This window comes from Bacillus rossius, chromosome 3 (assembly GCF_032445375.1).
Source record: "Bacillus rossius redtenbacheri isolate Brsri chromosome 3, Brsri_v3, whole genome shotgun sequence".
In the NCBI taxonomy this organism is placed as follows: Eukaryota; Metazoa; Arthropoda; class Insecta; order Phasmatodea; family Bacillidae; genus Bacillus; species Bacillus rossius.
In genome coordinates, this window is record NC_086332.1 from 32,635,616 (window position 1) to 32,653,326 (window position 17,711).

The 17,711-nt window shown below is 35.6% G+C and overlaps 2 protein-coding genes across 7 annotated transcripts in view; one reads left to right on the plus strand and one right to left on the minus strand.

Moving 5' to 3' along the window:
* LOC134530487 (CBP80/20-dependent translation initiation factor) overlaps nucleotides 1-17,711 on the minus strand; it is a 152,098-nt gene that overhangs the window by 40,061 nt on the left and 94,326 nt on the right. The gene's annotated exons all lie outside the window — the stretch shown is intronic.
* Nucleotides 1-17,711, plus strand: part of LOC134530488 (uncharacterized) — a 58,332-nt gene that overhangs the window by 5,230 nt on the left and 35,391 nt on the right. Inside the window, exon 2 of one of the 3 annotated variants that reach the window (XM_063365338.1) lies at nucleotides 854-958. The exons of 1 other annotated variant lie outside the window; for it this stretch is intronic. In XM_063365338.1, the coding sequence (XP_063221408.1) occupies nucleotides 854-958 (105 nt within the window). Of the gene's footprint in view, nucleotides 1-853; nucleotides 959-8,463; nucleotides 10,424-17,711 lie in introns of those variants that run through there. One more of the 3 variants, XM_063365340.1, reaches the window with a different exon arrangement.

A 17,711-nucleotide genomic window follows, 5' to 3' on the forward strand; every position in this document is an offset into this window, starting at 1 on the left:
ATTAATCTTGATATTTAGCCTAATACTTCTTTAGATTGCAAAAACTTGTTTCGATTATGAATACACTGTTTTCATACAACTGTACATAGTATAAATTAATTATTCCACGACAACAATTTTTCAAAAGACGAAAGAAAATGTGTGCCGGGATCGCCCATTTTAATACAAAGGAATTGGAATGTCGCAGGCGTTCTACAGGACAAACCGCTATGATCGATGCAGTCAGCGTTGGCCATGTTTCCTATATTGCTCTACTACAATATTTGGCGATAGTTACCTACTGCTCCGTTCGAGCTTAAAAAAAACCCGTTGACAATCGATTTTTTTTCAATACATTGTCACGCACTTTTGATCTCGTTACTTCATTTGTAGATCCATAGATGACACAGTGTGGTGTTCGTATGCGGGTATAGTAAAACAACGTTGAGTTTCCAGTCTTTCAGATGTATGGTCGCTGACTCAAGCACGGATCTGCAAGCTAACATTCTTGTGACGTGATGGGTAGGTCGGAAAGGCCACAGGAGCAAAATGAAAAACAACTGAATGAATTTGTGTGCTAACCTTACCTAACGTAACCTTTGTGGCAGTCCTGCAATGACATTTTTCGGCGTTAATGTATTTCGGCGTTGCGTTAATTCGGCGTTGTGATACACAGCAGTTTTCTAGCTGTCGGCGTTGTGGTCAATTTTGACATTCGGCGTTATGGTATTCGGAGTTATTGTACGTTCGGCGTTGTGGTATTTCGGCGTTGTGGTGCATCCCCACCGGGTAGCACCTAACCTCGCTACAGGACAACTGGCCGATGCACTGGCGCGGTAAAGTGGTGTCGGTGAGTGTGTGCGGGGTGTCGCAGGCTGCTGTCGACGCGAGTGACGCTGGTGGCGGTGGCCGCCGCGCTCGTCGTGGCCGCCGCCGGAGCCGTGCTGCTGGCCGCCCACCTCGTGCCCGCGGTCTCCAGGTCAGTGCCGGGACCCGAGTAGTTTCCCGCCCGCCCGCTAGATGGCAGCTTTCATCATGTATCTATATTACTCGCACAGCTGCATTGATCGTGAGAAGTAATGCATAGAGTCCCGGAAATTTCGCGGATTCCTCTGGCCTCAGGATAGAATTCAAAGTTATAGGTGTGCTCGACCCATGTTTACTTTCCCATTCGTTGATTTCTTAGCGAGAACATTTTTATCCCTTGTTATTTGGCACTACCTGATTCGCTTACTTCTCTCCTAGCTGGACATCGTTGGCTCACGGTCGTAGAGGGACGTGTCCAGATAACTGCGGGCCAATCATGAACACAGTGCGGCAGTGTGGAGGTTTGCATTCTAGCTTGCGACTAAATTAATCCGCAAAATTTCCGTGGCTCTAGTAATGCATCACGTAGAGACATTCAAAATACGCGGATTCATTTCGCGATAGGCTAGCACCAAAACAACTATACCTTCGTACCGCTTCTGCGATTGGCCCACATTTTATCCGGGGAACTGTGAGCCAATGGGAAACACTAAACCAATAAAGTGCCGAATTATGGACAGCCTAGTTGAGACGTCTCACGCGTCAGTAGCCAATGAACAGGTGTCATTTCCGCGAGTATTTAAAGGACTGTGGAGTCTATCCTAGAGGTAAATGAATCCGCGAATTTTGCAGGTCTCTATGCATCAGCTACTATCTGGCAAACAAACCAGTGAAAATTTATTTTGGTATCCACATATTTTGCAGTATGGCATTCCAATTTTTTTTTGCATCTTCTCATTTATATAGAACATGCTCTTTTATTTATTAGAAAACAACAATAAGAGTTTTTCGCACAGTTTAAATGATTAGTCGCCAAGTAGTTAAATTGACACGATAAACCTAGTAATAGTAGTTATGGGCCCACCCGACAGATAGCGTCACATGTCGCTCCTAACATGGTTTCAGTGTTTCCGCTGTAAGAGTCGCACTTCTGTATCTCCCTCCTTGTTCTGTGGTGCGCACCACGTCACAGTCTTGTGTCCTGTTTGTCTCTGGAGAGGCCTTGCGTCTCGCCGACTGGAGATCTCTGCTGACGGCAGCACCTCGGTATGTAGAGGACTGTTGTGGAGTCCGTCCTAAGTATTTTCATAAGGCCACCAAGTTTTTGATTCCCTGGATATACAACAATAATAAAACTCTAACACTGACTGACTGACAGCGCACAGCTTAAACCGGTGGGTCTAGAAGCAAGAAATTTTGCACAGGAGTTCCTTATATAACGTAGATGAACATTAAAAAAGAATTTTTGAAAATTCCCTTCATCCTCTAAGGATATTAAATAGGGGATAAAAGTTTGGGAAATCCATCGGGAACATGGCTAGTACAACAATAAAATTGTCATCCAAATGTATGTTTTTTTTACTTCCGGAAATAACTGTGTCCGGTTAAACCATAACTCTACCAGAAGAGAAACGGAAAGGTGGATACGTTGATGCCGGTCTACTCGGTCGTTCATTGGCTGCGAGACTGGCCATTCGTTGCGTAAGAACTCGCATTGGCAAGGGGGGGGGGGGGGGGGGGTTTGTCGTCATCTGGCCAGTTCAGCCACTTGTGCTGGCGTGTGCGGCGGGAGTTAGAGGCAAACAGGACAGGTTCTCTTCGGAATGCGTGGGTATTCTGGATGTCTACCAACCACAGGAGCAAGAAGAAACAATTGTGTTTTAAATACAGCTTGCTACCAAATATAACTGTCTAGCAATACCTAGTTGTGTTAGTTGAGTTTACTCAAAAAAATTTTTCAATGTTTTGTTAATATAAAAATATTTTTATTGTTGATTAATGTTAAAAGTGAGTGAACTCAAAACCCGTAAACTTACGAAGATAACCTTAAACTTACGAAGATCCGTGGATAATTTATAACCAGCATTCTTCGTAAAATTTAGGTAACATTTTCTAACAGTGTGTAACTTAACGTCTCGTCGACAACGAACTCATCAGAGACGATGAAAAGTGATGAGATAAGACTGGGCCATTGACGAAATGCTCGAGTGGGAGAAACTGTACTACCCCGAAAAAACCCGCCAGCTCACGGTAGCATCCACCACCTTCTCGCATTTGCCAAAAATTCAAGTTCGACTACACCGAGAATCGAACGCTTGGTGGGAGGCGATAGAAAAAAAACCCCGCAAATTTACGAGAAAAAAATAACTGGAGGTCAAGGCATATGGTTGGTGTTCATATGCGAAATGATGAGCTATGAAGATGTTATTGCGCACAGAGAAAAATATGTTCTGTACTTTTACAAAAAATTCCTTGTAAACCAGATGCCAACTGGTCGCAGAATACTAGCTCTTGACCACCTGACAATGTGGATTTTTTATTTTGCGTCCGTTGTTTTCTGGATAGACAATGACGATCAAGGTCAGGAACCGTTCGCATGACGAACTATTGCGTAATGTCACGCCGTTCAGTCAAAAGTAAAAGTCACGCAGGAGAAAAAGATAAAAAGATTGGAACCATGTTGGTTTCAACGGTTCTTAGGCCATAACTATTTCTACCATTAAATTTTCAAAATTCGGTTTCGTTAAAGCATAGTATATACTTAAATGTGATTCCTGAAGTTAAAGATTACTGCTTGCTACAAATAGTTTCCCTGTAAAGTCACTATCGTTTAGTATTTTATTCATTTTTGGGAATGGCTTCAAATGACTCTGACAACTGAAACTAGGACATTGTCTTTGAACATCTTTTGATGTGTGCTTTTTCCCTTAACGAAGACAAATTTCCAAATAAAACGATTAAAAATTGTCATGACATAAAAATTGTTGAAACCAATATAGCGTTTTTCGGTTCTTATACCTCCCCCTTAAATGCATACACCCATGGGCGTGATCCAGGAGAGAGGGGCAGGGAGGGAACCCCCCCCCACCCTTCTGAAATTAAGAATCTCCTCCTTATGCTTCTAAAAATCGCGAATGTGAAAGGGGGTTGACAATCGTAATCGTCAAAACTATGTTTTATGAAAAACAGTTTTCTGCTTATTGCATGTATATAGGCAAAAATATAGGCAGTGTACAACATACGAGCACCCTCTTCAGAGATGACTTGTCGGTTAAAATCCACACCCGAACCCCCCCCCCCCCCCCCCCGCGCATTTATACGGGCCCCCTTGCGAGTATATTATAGAGATCACAGGACAGAATCTAGTCTACCACAAATGCGAAACTATGAACAATTCTTTGCGCGTTTATTTATCCTACCACACATATACCTTCATAAAGCATTCAAGAAGATTACGAATAGCTATTTGAGCATGGATTAAGGAAAATGTTTCCCATGCTGACAAACTAACTGCGTAATAGATGTTGCTTTTTTTACGAGTAAAATATTAGGATGGTTATCAATCTTTCCAGTGTACTTGGCAGAGAAACTTAAACAAAAAAAGTTAACAACTTACACTAAATCAGAATTTGCAGCAAACTTTAGCTGCAAGCCAGGGTATTGCCACAAACTGGGAATAAGTTCTAAACAGATTTTAAGAATGTTTGTCAAAAACAATTGCAGGTTGGTAGAGTGGGGTTTAAGGTGTATACATATACATATGGCTCAGTTCCTTGAGGCCAAACTTTGGAAATCAATTGTACATTTCAAAAGCAACGAAAATGCATTTTAGTAACTTAAAATCGTTTGTTCAGGAGATATTTCACATTTTATGTGTTTCCACATTTTTACTTCCTTGCTGTATAAAAAGCTAAAAAGTTCAGATTTACTTAGGCTACAACAAATTCTGCAACAGGATTTGAGATAGCGTTAGTTCGATTTTCCCGTCAGACAATCTTATCTGTAACCTTCATAATCACTTAATAGGTTGGCCAACGTCAGTTAAAACATTTAAAGGTTTAAAACACTAAAAGTGTGAAATATTTTGTGCCGTTATTTGGTTAAAGAAACGGTACATTGCCGTTATTTGGTTAAAGAAACGGTACATACAACTCATCAAAACTGAACGTCTGAATAATGTTTGAGTGTGTGAAGTTCTATAACAACCACGAATTTTAACACTGTGGCAAATTTATTTCTTTGAAATAACTGGGGTATAACACCTTTTTTTTCCCACATATTTTTGTGACGTGTTACTACCCCCAATTATTCCGATGAAATAAGTTTGCTACAGCGACAAAATTCGCGGAAGTTGTAGAAATTCGTTCTATTAAGCATAATCCGGACTCTTGGTGTTTTATCATAAATTCTTTCTCTATTATTTACAATACAAAACGTTGTCCAGCCCTAACGTCTAAGACACATACCAACCATCCTTGGGGATCACTTTAGACCATTAGTCGTATATGTGGTTCCAACTTATTTTATCTATGAACCTGCAGACGAATTTTATCGGTAGAATTCAGTCTCATTCCGTATTAAAGTATTATCCCACCACAAAACTCTGAGTAACGATCTACTGGTTACCGATGTTTGCTACATTATGCGTATAAAAGAAAACTGCATAAAGTCTAATTCCGCGCCCTGTTTCAAATTCAATGTATTCTTTTAAGCTCTTTCGCAAAAGTGCATCGTTAGCTGAAGAATTGATAAATATTTCGTACTACGAGGTTGCAAGGAGTCTAAGGCACCCGTTGAAAAATTATGTGAATACAAAAAAAAACACTTTAACTTAATATACACGATTTTTTGTGGAAACGAAGATATTATATATATATATATAATCATACATATGTGTGCATATAGATGTCTGTATATACATATGAAATTATAAAAAAATATTTGAAATATATATTAATACGTATTAAGTGCATCTGTTCTATTTACCGATGATTTTAAAAGCAAGAAATTAAGAGACCACAAAATAAAAAAAAAATAATATAAAAATTTAAAACGGCGTAACTACAATAAACGCAAATCTGCCAAAAACATATATTATATATATATATATATAAAAACAATTTATTTTTTAATACAATTATAAACTCAAGATATAAGCACATCTAAAAAATAAACACATAGATGTTCGAAAGGGCATGAGTACAAAATTCGAAAAATCATTTAAAGATTCCCAGTGACGCAAATGGATTTTTTTCCAAAAAGGGAAATTTTTTTTACAGTTTTTCTTTTAAGGCTAAACTTTCTGATATATAAGCTTTTATAGTCATTATAAGTGTAGCCGTGAGGCTACTGATTACTCTGGAGGGGCAGGTAGGCCACGCTAGATTAAACAACAAGTAAATTACATTTATCTACAGCCATTAACTCAAGTCTTCTCGTGATAAAATAACGGCATCCGGGTTAACGGAACTCCTGGAGGGTGCGCTGCTTTCTTACCCCAGGGGTGTGCACACACGCCGACAGGACAGCTCCTGCTGATAGCCGCGTGGTGGGCGCAGCGCAGCAGATGTGTTGGCGATGTGCCGCCACAGTAAGCATAGTTTATTCGTAAGGCACTACTTTAATTTAATTATTAAAGCGTGTTGCACTGACGTAGCTGAATTTTAAATGTTACTCTATTATTACACTTCCACTTTCTATTTTATACACATCTCTATGGAGTAGGCTAATATTTGTGCTTCGTGATACGCTTGTCTCCAGAATATACATATCTCCTTAGCGTTACAGAGTAAGTAAGTCAGTGATGAGCGTAACAATATGTAGAATTAATATAAACACGTGTATAAAATTAATTATTTAAAGTAGTAAAATAATCAACACGATTTTACATTAATAATGAAAATAAAAATATATTCTAAATATTTATTTTAATTTACTGTGTATGATAAGTCAGTTACTGCTACGCTACTTAAGCCACTGTCCTTTTTTGTGGGTACGCCATTCCATGCTTTATGGCTTTTATGCTCCGAATAAAATATAATAAAAAACTAGCTTTAATACTGCATGCAAATAATAAATAGAAATAATAAAAAGGACTGGGGTGATATATTATAAACTAGTCGACCCGTGCGGAATTCCGCAGTGCGCACCAAATCGTTTTGTGTGGCATTCCATTCTTTAAAAATTTGTGAGAAATAACATTTTGAAGAAGAATAGAAAAAAGTAAACAGGTGTTGGTACAAAAGAGGACATGTAATTGAACACATCAGTACAAATAGCTGTTACACTTTTTTTTACAGAAGTATTATATTCAAACATACCAATAATATACGCGTGTAAAAAATCTCTTTAAATACAATGTTGGAAGTGATGATGTGATCATCGTTCACTTTTAGGTTGTACGTATCTTCAATACTAACTGATGCTATGAGAAGTAAATGTAAGAGGTTATGTGTGTAGGTTATGTTTGTGATACAAAATAGCAACAGTAATTTCCAAAGTACTTACTTATAAGAAAGGTCTGACGTGCTAGAAGTTTTGGTTAAGTGGTTTTTTGGTGGAATTTTTTGGTTAAGTTGAAGGATCCTCTAAGATTTATTTATCATAAGTTCTGTTTATTATGACGGGAGTGCAATTTAAAAAAATAAATATGTAAACGCTGATGTTTCAAGTGGATATCCGATTCGATATCTATCGAAAAATCGACGCATCCATTAAATGACCTCTTCATAGATAATTTTAAATATCAAATATAAGAGAAGCTGTTAATTTTTAGACCGTGGGTCTATTTTTTGTCATTAGCCGGCACGATAAGCTTTAAAATGAGGGGTAAATCATGAAATTTGATAAAGGAATAAGGAAGATCTCGCGGGCCGACAGAAAAACAGGCTAGAGAAATAATATATAAGATACGGTTGATAAAGTTTAAAACTAATAAAATTAAAAAATTAATTAAATACACAGTAGTAAATATTAATATAAATCCGTGTATAAAATAATTATTATATTTAGTTAAATGATCACGATAAATTTTAATTCTTTAATGAAATCATTAAACACATTGAATTTAAATAATAATGTAATAATTTATAATTTGTTATGCAAATACATAATACTTAGGGGAACATAACCTTACTTATATACAGTCGAGAAAAAAAAATATAAACACGATTTCTATCACTAATATTCACAATAAATAAATGTTTTATAATTATATGGACCAGTATTCAACGTCATTCACTAAAATAGGTACATAATTTAAAAACACATATTTTGTTAGTTGTATGTAGCTTATTTTCATCATCAGTTATTCGTTGCATACTGCGCGCGCATCATATAAATTCACTATTATTATTTTTTCATAACGTGCCTAAATAATTATAACCTCACTTATGTTTAATTTGTATGTAGCCTGTTTCATCTTGTCAATTTTTTTGCATGCTGCACGCCAATCATAAAAATTAACTCTCATCATTTTTCCATAACGCGCCCAAAAAAGGGTAGCTTAAAAATTTTTTTTATTAAATTTGAATTTAATATTTAATTCCTTACGTAATTTTAGCTGTAAGGCACCTAAGGTACCCGTTGAAAAATGATGAATATATATCAAACACTTTATTTTAATATACACCAAATATTTATTTAAAATTAAATTTATTTTAATATTCAGCAATATTCTGAATTCTATCGGTTTCGTCAAAATATGATGCTATGCCCCTGTGAATATCGTGGGCGTACAAGGAAAACCCACTAAGTCCAGTTAGATAAAAAAAAAAAGAGATATTCATATGACAAAGTCCAGTTTAATGTGTTTCATGACAAGGAAAATCATTTAATTCGTGATACATGTTATTCCTGTGATTATAAATGACTGAATTATTACCAAGTCCATGGAATTCCTTCTGCTGACATAGAAAATACATCAAGTGCAGTTAGTTTGTTGTTGTGGCTGACAAACAGATTTTTTCTGGCAGTGAAAAAACACTACGTGCACTTGGTGGATTTTCGCGGTCAAACAATGACTTCATTCGATAGAGAAAGCATGTCAAGTACAACAGCATAAAAACTTTGTGTTTAAGAATGGCAACCTTGGCGAAAATATAATTTTATCTTCAGATGTTGGTGGCACATGTCATCTGTTATTGTTAGAATAGGAAGGATAGAGATAGTGTAAACTGTTTATATACTTCATGATGATAAGTAATTCTAATTACATTTGTGATACAGGATTATTAATATGACGTCGAGAGCAGAGAAGTTAGTATTGTTAGCACGTGAAGCGACAACTGTGAAACCAGAATTACAAACACCAGATAACAATTTAAGATTTTATTACAACTTAACATTCAAATTATCTAATGTTTATATTAACTCACAATTTTTGCACAAACTGTAGGTTATTTTTTTCGAAAAACAAGTATAACTCAATACTGATTTTTACAAAACAAATTATATGGCTAAAGAATGATCCTTTGAAATATTTTAAGCTTGTTTATCGTATTTGGTTTTGTTTATTTATTTTGCTTGGTTTTATGGTGAACAGTGTAATTACACGTAAAACTTTATTAGCAGTGTATGTTAATCGGATAACCATTAGCATTGATTTGCAGTTACTATTGCATGAGTAACTGTCCCGCATTAATTATTTGTTTTGTTTTCAGTTACAAAGAGATTACGGAGAATTGAAAAGTTTATTCCATCTACTGCCAATGAACATGTATACAATCATAGTCAATGTCACACAGCGATCCTGTCGTCCAGCTCAGAATCCGACGAAAATACTTCTACGCCTTTGGTGGAACTTCAAAACCTGGCTTTACCTGGTTAGAACATGTTTCAGTACCGTATATATTTTACAATATTTTCCATCCCGTATGAATATAAAAATCAATTTTTCTCATAATTTCATTATATGGACTTAAAGAGTTTTCCTTGTACGCCCACGATATTATCTTTGCGCCACGGACTCGGCAGCAATGCTAGGGGGAGCAGGTTAGCAAAGAGCAATGAAAATGTTACACTGTAAGCGCATGAAAACAGAATTGCGCCTCGGACTCGGACGCAATGCTAGGAGGTACAGATTAGCAAAGAGCAATAAAAATTATATAGCCTACAGCTTTATACGATCATTAAGTCAGTGATGAGCGTAACTATATATATAGAACTACATACGTACTAGGTTGTAAAGCGCATAAATGATGAATATAACACTTTAATCTGTGCTATTAACCGATAAGTTTCGGAGCTATAAATTAAGCAACCACAATAGAATAATATAATATAAAAATTAAAAATGGCGTAACTATAAAAAAACAAATCTGCCAAAAAAAACCTTTTGGGCATTCAATCATATATATTTTTATACATAAAAAAACAAAACCTATGAACTTTTTTTTTTAAAATAAAATTATAAACTTCAAAAATACAAGCATATTTGAAATAAAAGAATAAAAGCCAGGATTTCCTAAAAGGCAGGAAAGCGAGGCAAGGCAAGGCGCTTATCTCTGCGCGGTATAAAGGCACCCGCGCGCGGCGACTCGCGCCAGTCTCGCTCCCGCGGTCGCCCCGACTGGCACCTCGGCGATATGGCGCCCGTGTTCCGCGCGCTGTCGCTGCTGCTGGCGTGCGGCGTGCTCCAGTGAGTCCATTCAGGCCATTCTTGGAGGGCTCAGATCCCGGGCACTCCACCGAGTCATCGTCACAGCCACGCGGACCCGTGGCCGAGCACCGGCCGTGGGCGTCGAACCGCCGAGAGCCTCTAACCTCCAGTCCTGAATCTAAAAAAGCTAGGTTTAGATGGTTTTGTCTCAGAGGATAGCAAGGCTGCTTAACATCATATTTAAATTTATTTTTGAGGTCTCAGCCGTGGGGCACGATCCTATAGTTCGGAAGAGCGAGAAAAAGGATTGGAGAGGTGGAGGGATTATTTTTGAATTTACTGGGTATTGATTTGATGCGTAAATGTTTTTTTGGACGACATTATAAACTTTTTAATGCGTTTGAGATTATTTAATTATTTAATGAATTTAGAGTTATCCACGCAGGGAGGCAGGTGCGCGGTGTGGTGACAGTGGAAATGTACCTGAAATAAACCACGAAACACGATGTTAAGAAGTTTTCACGCACAGCTGGAAATCTTTTCGCGAAAAAGTGCTTGTCCCCTAGCGCTTAGTCCCTCGAGATGATCATTTACAGTGAAAATGTTTTGCGGCGGGATATACTGCCATCCACTGTACCCTCTTCTTACTCTTGTGGTTGGAGAATTTTTTTTTTTACTTGAGTAACGTCTCGGCTCTATGTCAGTTCCCCGACCTCGTCATAACCCCGACCGTTTCCCCTGCACTGCTTCGACCTCCCTCCACGATACCTCCTGGCAGCCCTTGGTCCGCCCCGCAGAAACATCACTGTTCCCATTGGCAGTGGCCAAATACTCTCCCATTGGCTGAGGGGTGGTGGTGGACCCGAAGGGGGGGGGGGCCCAAGGGGTGGGTGGGACCCGCACGGTGGTTGGGACTCGAATGCGGAGTGCTCGGGCGAACTGGGTATTAGGCGCTTATAACTGTGTGGGAGGTGAAGGAAACTTCCTGCGGCATTACAAATGCATTCATATGGTCTTTTATCATTGGTCTTTTATTTGAAATATTTACTGCATTCCACTTAAATTATAATGCTGTATGAAACATAATATCTGCGTAATTCGCATTTTTTTGTATCAAATACTAGTGTTCTCTCACCATTCAATTATATATGTGCTTACGTGCTTGATTTTTCATGAAAATTATTATTTTTTAAGTGCCGCAACTATTGGTGAAAACTAACGGGTAAATAAGTTACGAGATAATACAGTAACATACATACTTAAAAGTGTTCAGGTTATTTATTCCCCGCAATTTTTTTTGCGTGAAATTGTTTTGGTTATATTTTGTAACAATTAAATACAAATCATTCTTTTACTTGTCAACAAGCTCTATTTGTATCATATCAATATCTTCTAAATCCAAATAAACATCTCTAATATGATCAAAAATTCTAATGAAGGCAACTATTTTGTTTACTGCATGAATTAGTTTCATAAAAATTGTAAATCTACTCTGTGGTTGATCATTCTATTTAGGAAAAGAGCTTAACACGTTTTGGAAATGTATTAGCTAAAATAATTAAACTTTGTATTAGTGTTTATGAAATATTTTTTTCAAATTTATCAGTTTTCAAATTTATTTCGTGTATGATCACGACGATAAAAATTATTTAAAGTAAAGCGCTAAGATTTAAATACATGATTCCTTTTTAAAGTTTTCTCTGTTTGCTCTACTATTAAGAAATTTTTAACAAATTCCCCTAAAGATTTGAAACCACAAATTTAGAAGTATTACACAACACTCAGAACTGGACAATTAATAAGCTGCTGTATTGACAATGAAAATTATGTTTGTGACATCGATTCTTTCCAACTGAACAAAACTGAACCATTAAAATATAAAGTCATAGTTACAAAAAGAAAAAAAAAACTGTTTGCATTATTTTAACATTTAATGAAATATATGTTTATTTTAAGTAATGATTGGCGTCTTTTTGTGGTAGGCCTACGTGTTTTTTTTTTGTTGCCTTGTTAGGTAGATCTCAAAGAAATACTACCTATTGTAGCCGTTAGCATGGTGCGACTTCCGGAAAATTTTTGTAATGCTTTTCGTTTTAGGGTCCATAGACCCCAAAACAATAGTCATCTCAAAAGTTTATATAGCCTTTATATTTATATATATATATATCTACTATATATATATACAATTCAAACTTTTATAGTCACGATAGACTAACTGTCGTAATTTTGCACAAATAACTTTCAAACTGATAAATGAAATCTCGGTCGAGTTCGTTAATGGGCGATATCCGACCAAATGGGCAGAGATGGCTAAGGTTTTAAGAAATACAGAAAAATCGAAATAACTCCCAAAATATGATTAGTATCACATCCGTTTGAACGTTTAATAAATGTTATGAGTAATACCAAAAAATTTTATCTTAGATAACTTTTTGTACAACCAATCATAACTGCAAGAAGTGAAAAAATCTGGGTTGTCAAAATAAATCATAACTCCTACAGTAGGAATAATATCAATTCCATTCAAATTGTGTATAAATCCTTTAATTTTTATCTAAAACTTTTGTCAAAAACAATTATTGATGAGACGAACCATTGGTAAAAGGTGTGGAAAAAACAGGGTTTGAATATTTAAAGATAATAATAATTTCCGTACTATGTACGTTATTGATTCCTAATCTTTTTTATTGAAAGAGTATTAATTTTATTTACAATTTTTGTCTGAAATAATTTTTTATACGACGAACCATTATTGCAAGGGGTGGAAAAAATTGGGGGGTTGAAAAACCAAAAATTCCATATCTTCCTCAGTAGGCACACTATCAATTCCGTTAGAATTGTGTATAAATCCTTATATTTTATCTAAAACCTTTGGTCGAAAATAATTTTTTTATAAGATGAACTCGGTGCAATGGGATAAAAAATGTTGTGCGATTAAAAACAAATTAATAATTTCTGTACTATAATCACTATTCAAACTGTTCTTATTCATTTAAATATAGTAAATATTAGATACAAGATACCTCTAAAAAATTTTTAATTAATAAACCATTGTTAAAATTTAAAATGTCTCTAAGCGGATATTGATGATTTTTCTGGTAATGTTGTTTAAATGAATATAAGTCACTTTTCTTCCAGCATAAAGAAATATAAACGTCGAAATCTACCTGCTCTTGTAGGCTGCGCCGAAAGGGATTTTTTTCATGTGTTATGTGTCAACCTTGTTCAAACAACTAGGCTTGTATATATATATATAGATATATAAATCACAGCCAATGAAGCAAATTGTCACAGTTTAAAAAAACTGGATAGTTTTATAAGTCACTATAGGCAAAACAAATGGTTGTTTTCACTTGCAGGTCATGACATATCTTTTAACCCACCTGATTGTTATTGATGAGTTTTTCCGTCTCGTATGACCTCATTTTGACGAAACGTTACCCACCCAGATTAAACATTTAGTTGGCCTATATAAAAATAGAAGTTCAACGAAATTTGTTTTTTAGTAATTGGAATATTAATTTTATTAAAACTGTAATCGGTAAGTCACAATATTCGCATTTTAAATCATATATAAAGAGGATATGGACATTAAAAGGGATTAAAAATAGAAACGGTAAAAAACCCAATGAAATGTGATGGGTGTGAAAGAGGTCTGAAAGGATAATCCAATTAATTGAATACAGTTTTATGTAGATATTGAATAAAGACTAGCTATTGTAGCCGTTATCACTGTACTTCTTTCGAAAAATGTTTATGTAGTTTTTCTTTTATTTGTCCGTCGACTGTTGTTGCCACCATATAAATTAATTGTTTACCCAAGTCATTGCTTATAATTTACTCAAATACAATAAAATATTTCAAACCCCATATACTTTCACAACGAGCCTTCGGCAAAATTTTCATGGAAAGTATTAATGAATATAAAATTTTTTTTCGAAACGACGGCACTTTTATTAGCGAAATGTACTGCAAACTTAGTTTTTTTTTTGGTTCTTCAAACGTCATACTTCTACGCCAAAAAGAAAATAAAATCACTACCTACAGTATTATTACTAAATAATGTGGAGAGAATCTTCTGGATCTCAGAGAAAAAAATTAAGAATGAAAACCAGCAATTTGAGTTACAAATTTTATTATTTAATTTTTTTCTTATTTCGTCTTTTAAGCGTGGGAAAAAGGGTTCGGTTATGTTTAATCATAAAACGTTATCTATATATATAAAAATGAAACCCGTTTTCCTTGGTCACGGCATCACGCGTGAACGGCTGGATCGATTTCACTAATTTTTTTTTTGTTGTGTTTGCTATGGTCAGGAGAAGGTTCTTATGAAAGAAAAAATTAAGAAAATTGTGCGGAAAATTAGAAAATTTAAGAATAATAAATTCCTATTTCCCTTGGCCACGCCATCACGCGTAAATGACTGAACCGATTTCACTAATTCTTTTTTTTGTTGTGTTTGTTATTGTCACGAGAAGGTTCTTATGAAAGAAAAAATTTAACGGAAAATTAGAAAATTTAAGAATACTGAACCACCATACATAAAATTATTTCCAAACTAACCCTACACTTTGTACAATATAAATATTTTTAAAGTAACCTTATGACGTTTGACATAGAATTGACAGAATGTTTGCTGCAAATATCTTCAAAGAGGATGTAAAGAAACTGTATCGTTTAGGAAATATTTATCAGCATTAGTGTTTTACTACATATTGTACCGGTACATTCGGTACAGAGCTGCTGGCGCAGGCTATTCTGGCTGTGTACATTCTGCCTAGGCCATTGTCATGCCATAATTCGTTATTACTGTGTTGCAGTTTAAAAATAGAAAAACAAATCAATACATTATGTAAACATTTTCTATGTTTGTTTTTGTGTGATATACTTACTTATAAAGAAGAATACAACCGTTTTCTTTAATTTACAGTTGAATTTTCATTTTTGAACTTTTTTAATGTAAATTTATGTCGTTTGACATATAATTGTTTTAAAGACTAAGAAGATTTTTGTTTGCTAATAAGTGTTTGTTAATCATGGTAAGTTCACAGCTTCATATTGATTTTTAGAACTTTTTGGTGACTACACAATACTATAATTTGGTATACATGGTTATACAGAAAATGTATGAGAGCTTTTTATTTTCAGTTGGATTTTCGTTTTTAACAATCCCACCAACCAGACGTACAAGCTTAGGCCGCAGAACTCGAAATACGGCAAGTCAAAGAAATATACGAGCAAATCAAAGTGATGAGCAACGCGAAGCGCGAAATGAACTTGAACGGAATCGATATCAAGATAGGAATGTTGTGTTTAATCCCCACAGAGCTGCATTCAGTTATAATGTGGCAATTGATTACAGTTCAGAGCAAATTGTTGCTATTGGACTAATGAATATTGTGTGCCCACATTGCAAGGCATTGAAATTTAAAAATGAAGCCCCTGGATTGTGTTGCGCCAGCGGCCAAGTCAAATTCACGCCATTTGTACCGCCTCCAGAGCCACTACATTCATTGGTTTCTGGAATTGGCCAAGATTCTTATCATTTTTTGTCTCATATCCAGCAGTACAATAATTGCTTTCAAATGAAATCATTTGGAGCAACAAAAGTTATTCGAGACAATTTTATGCCTACTTTCAAAGTAAGTAAGTATAATGGTAAACAATTTTTTTAGTTTTACAACCATGTAGCTGGTGCAAAATATGTTGAGCCAGTGATGTGTTTATTTTGTAAGCAATAAGTCAAATACTTAATAATAGTCTATAATCAAATGACTTAATCAGCAACATTTTATAACATGTTGTATTTCATAGTGGCATGAGCAAGGTGTTCCAATACTTGGTAAAGACTATTACCTAAAGCTGCCATTGAAGGCTGCTCAATGTCGAGGTTTAAAGTAGTTTTAATTTGAAAAAATGATGTAAAGTATTGTGGCAATATTTTTCCAGCCACATGGTGTTACAATTTGCTATACAATAACCTATATACATATTTATATTTTTGCAGATTCAGGGTCAAATATATCATCGAACAGGTTCCTTATTGCCAATGCCTGATGAAGACTATAAATTTTTGCAAATATATTTTATGGACAATTCAGCTAGAGAAGTCGATCAGCGTTGCGCACACAACAACTCAGTGAAAAGATCCATTGTGGAACAACTTCAAACATTTTTCCATCAACACAATGAATTAGTTGCATTATTCACAACTGCATTAGACCGCATGCCATCAGATAATCACAAAATTGTCATCAGAGCCGATAAGGTGCCTGCAGGACAACATGCTGGACGTTTTAATGCGCCAACAATTGATGAAGTGGCTATTGTTGTCGTGGGTGAAAATTTAGAAAACCGAGACATTGTTTTACATCGGCGGAACAATCAGCTTCAGCGTGTGTCTGAAACACATCGATCATATGATGCCTTACAATATCCTATCTTATTTTGGCAAGGTGAAGACGGCTATCATATTTCAATGAAGATGATAAATCCAGTTACAGGTAAATTGTTAACAATATGTTTACTACATTAAAATATATGTTTACTAACTTAAAATTTTGTTAATTAACACAAAAAATTGTTTACAGGTGCTGACACGAACAAAAAAGTTAGTTCAATGAATTATTATTCATACAGAATGATGGTTCGGGAAAATGAGGACAATCACATCTTAAAATGTCGGCGTCTATTTCACCAATACGCTGTGGATATGTATGTGAAAGTTGAAACTGAACGATTGACATTTATCAGGTTGAACCAGGCAAAACTCCGTTCCGAGGAATACATTCATCTTCGGGATGCCATTAATGCTGATGGAAATGCACAGAATGTTGGCAGAACAACTATTCTCCCAGCAACATACGTTGGAAGTCCGCGTCATATGTATGAATATGCTCAAGATGCTATGTGCTATGTACGACATTATGGCACACCAGATTTGTTTATCACATTCACATGCAATCCAAAGTGGACAGAAATTCAACAAGAATTATTTACTAGCCAATCACCCATTGATCGCCACGATATCACTGCAAGGGTGTTTAAAATGAAATTAAAATCACTCATGGATTTTATTGTTAAGCATCGCGTGTTCGGCGAGACGCGCTGTTGGATGTACTCAGTTGAGTGGCAAAAACGCGGATTACCACATGCACATATCCTCATTTGGTTGGTTGAGAGGATAAGACCGAATGAAATTGATCATGTTATATCAGCAGAAATTCCCGATTATAATGAAGACCCACTGTTACATGAGGTTATTACAAAAAATATGATACATGGTCCATGTGGAATATTAAATCCCAACTCTCCATGTATGGTTGAA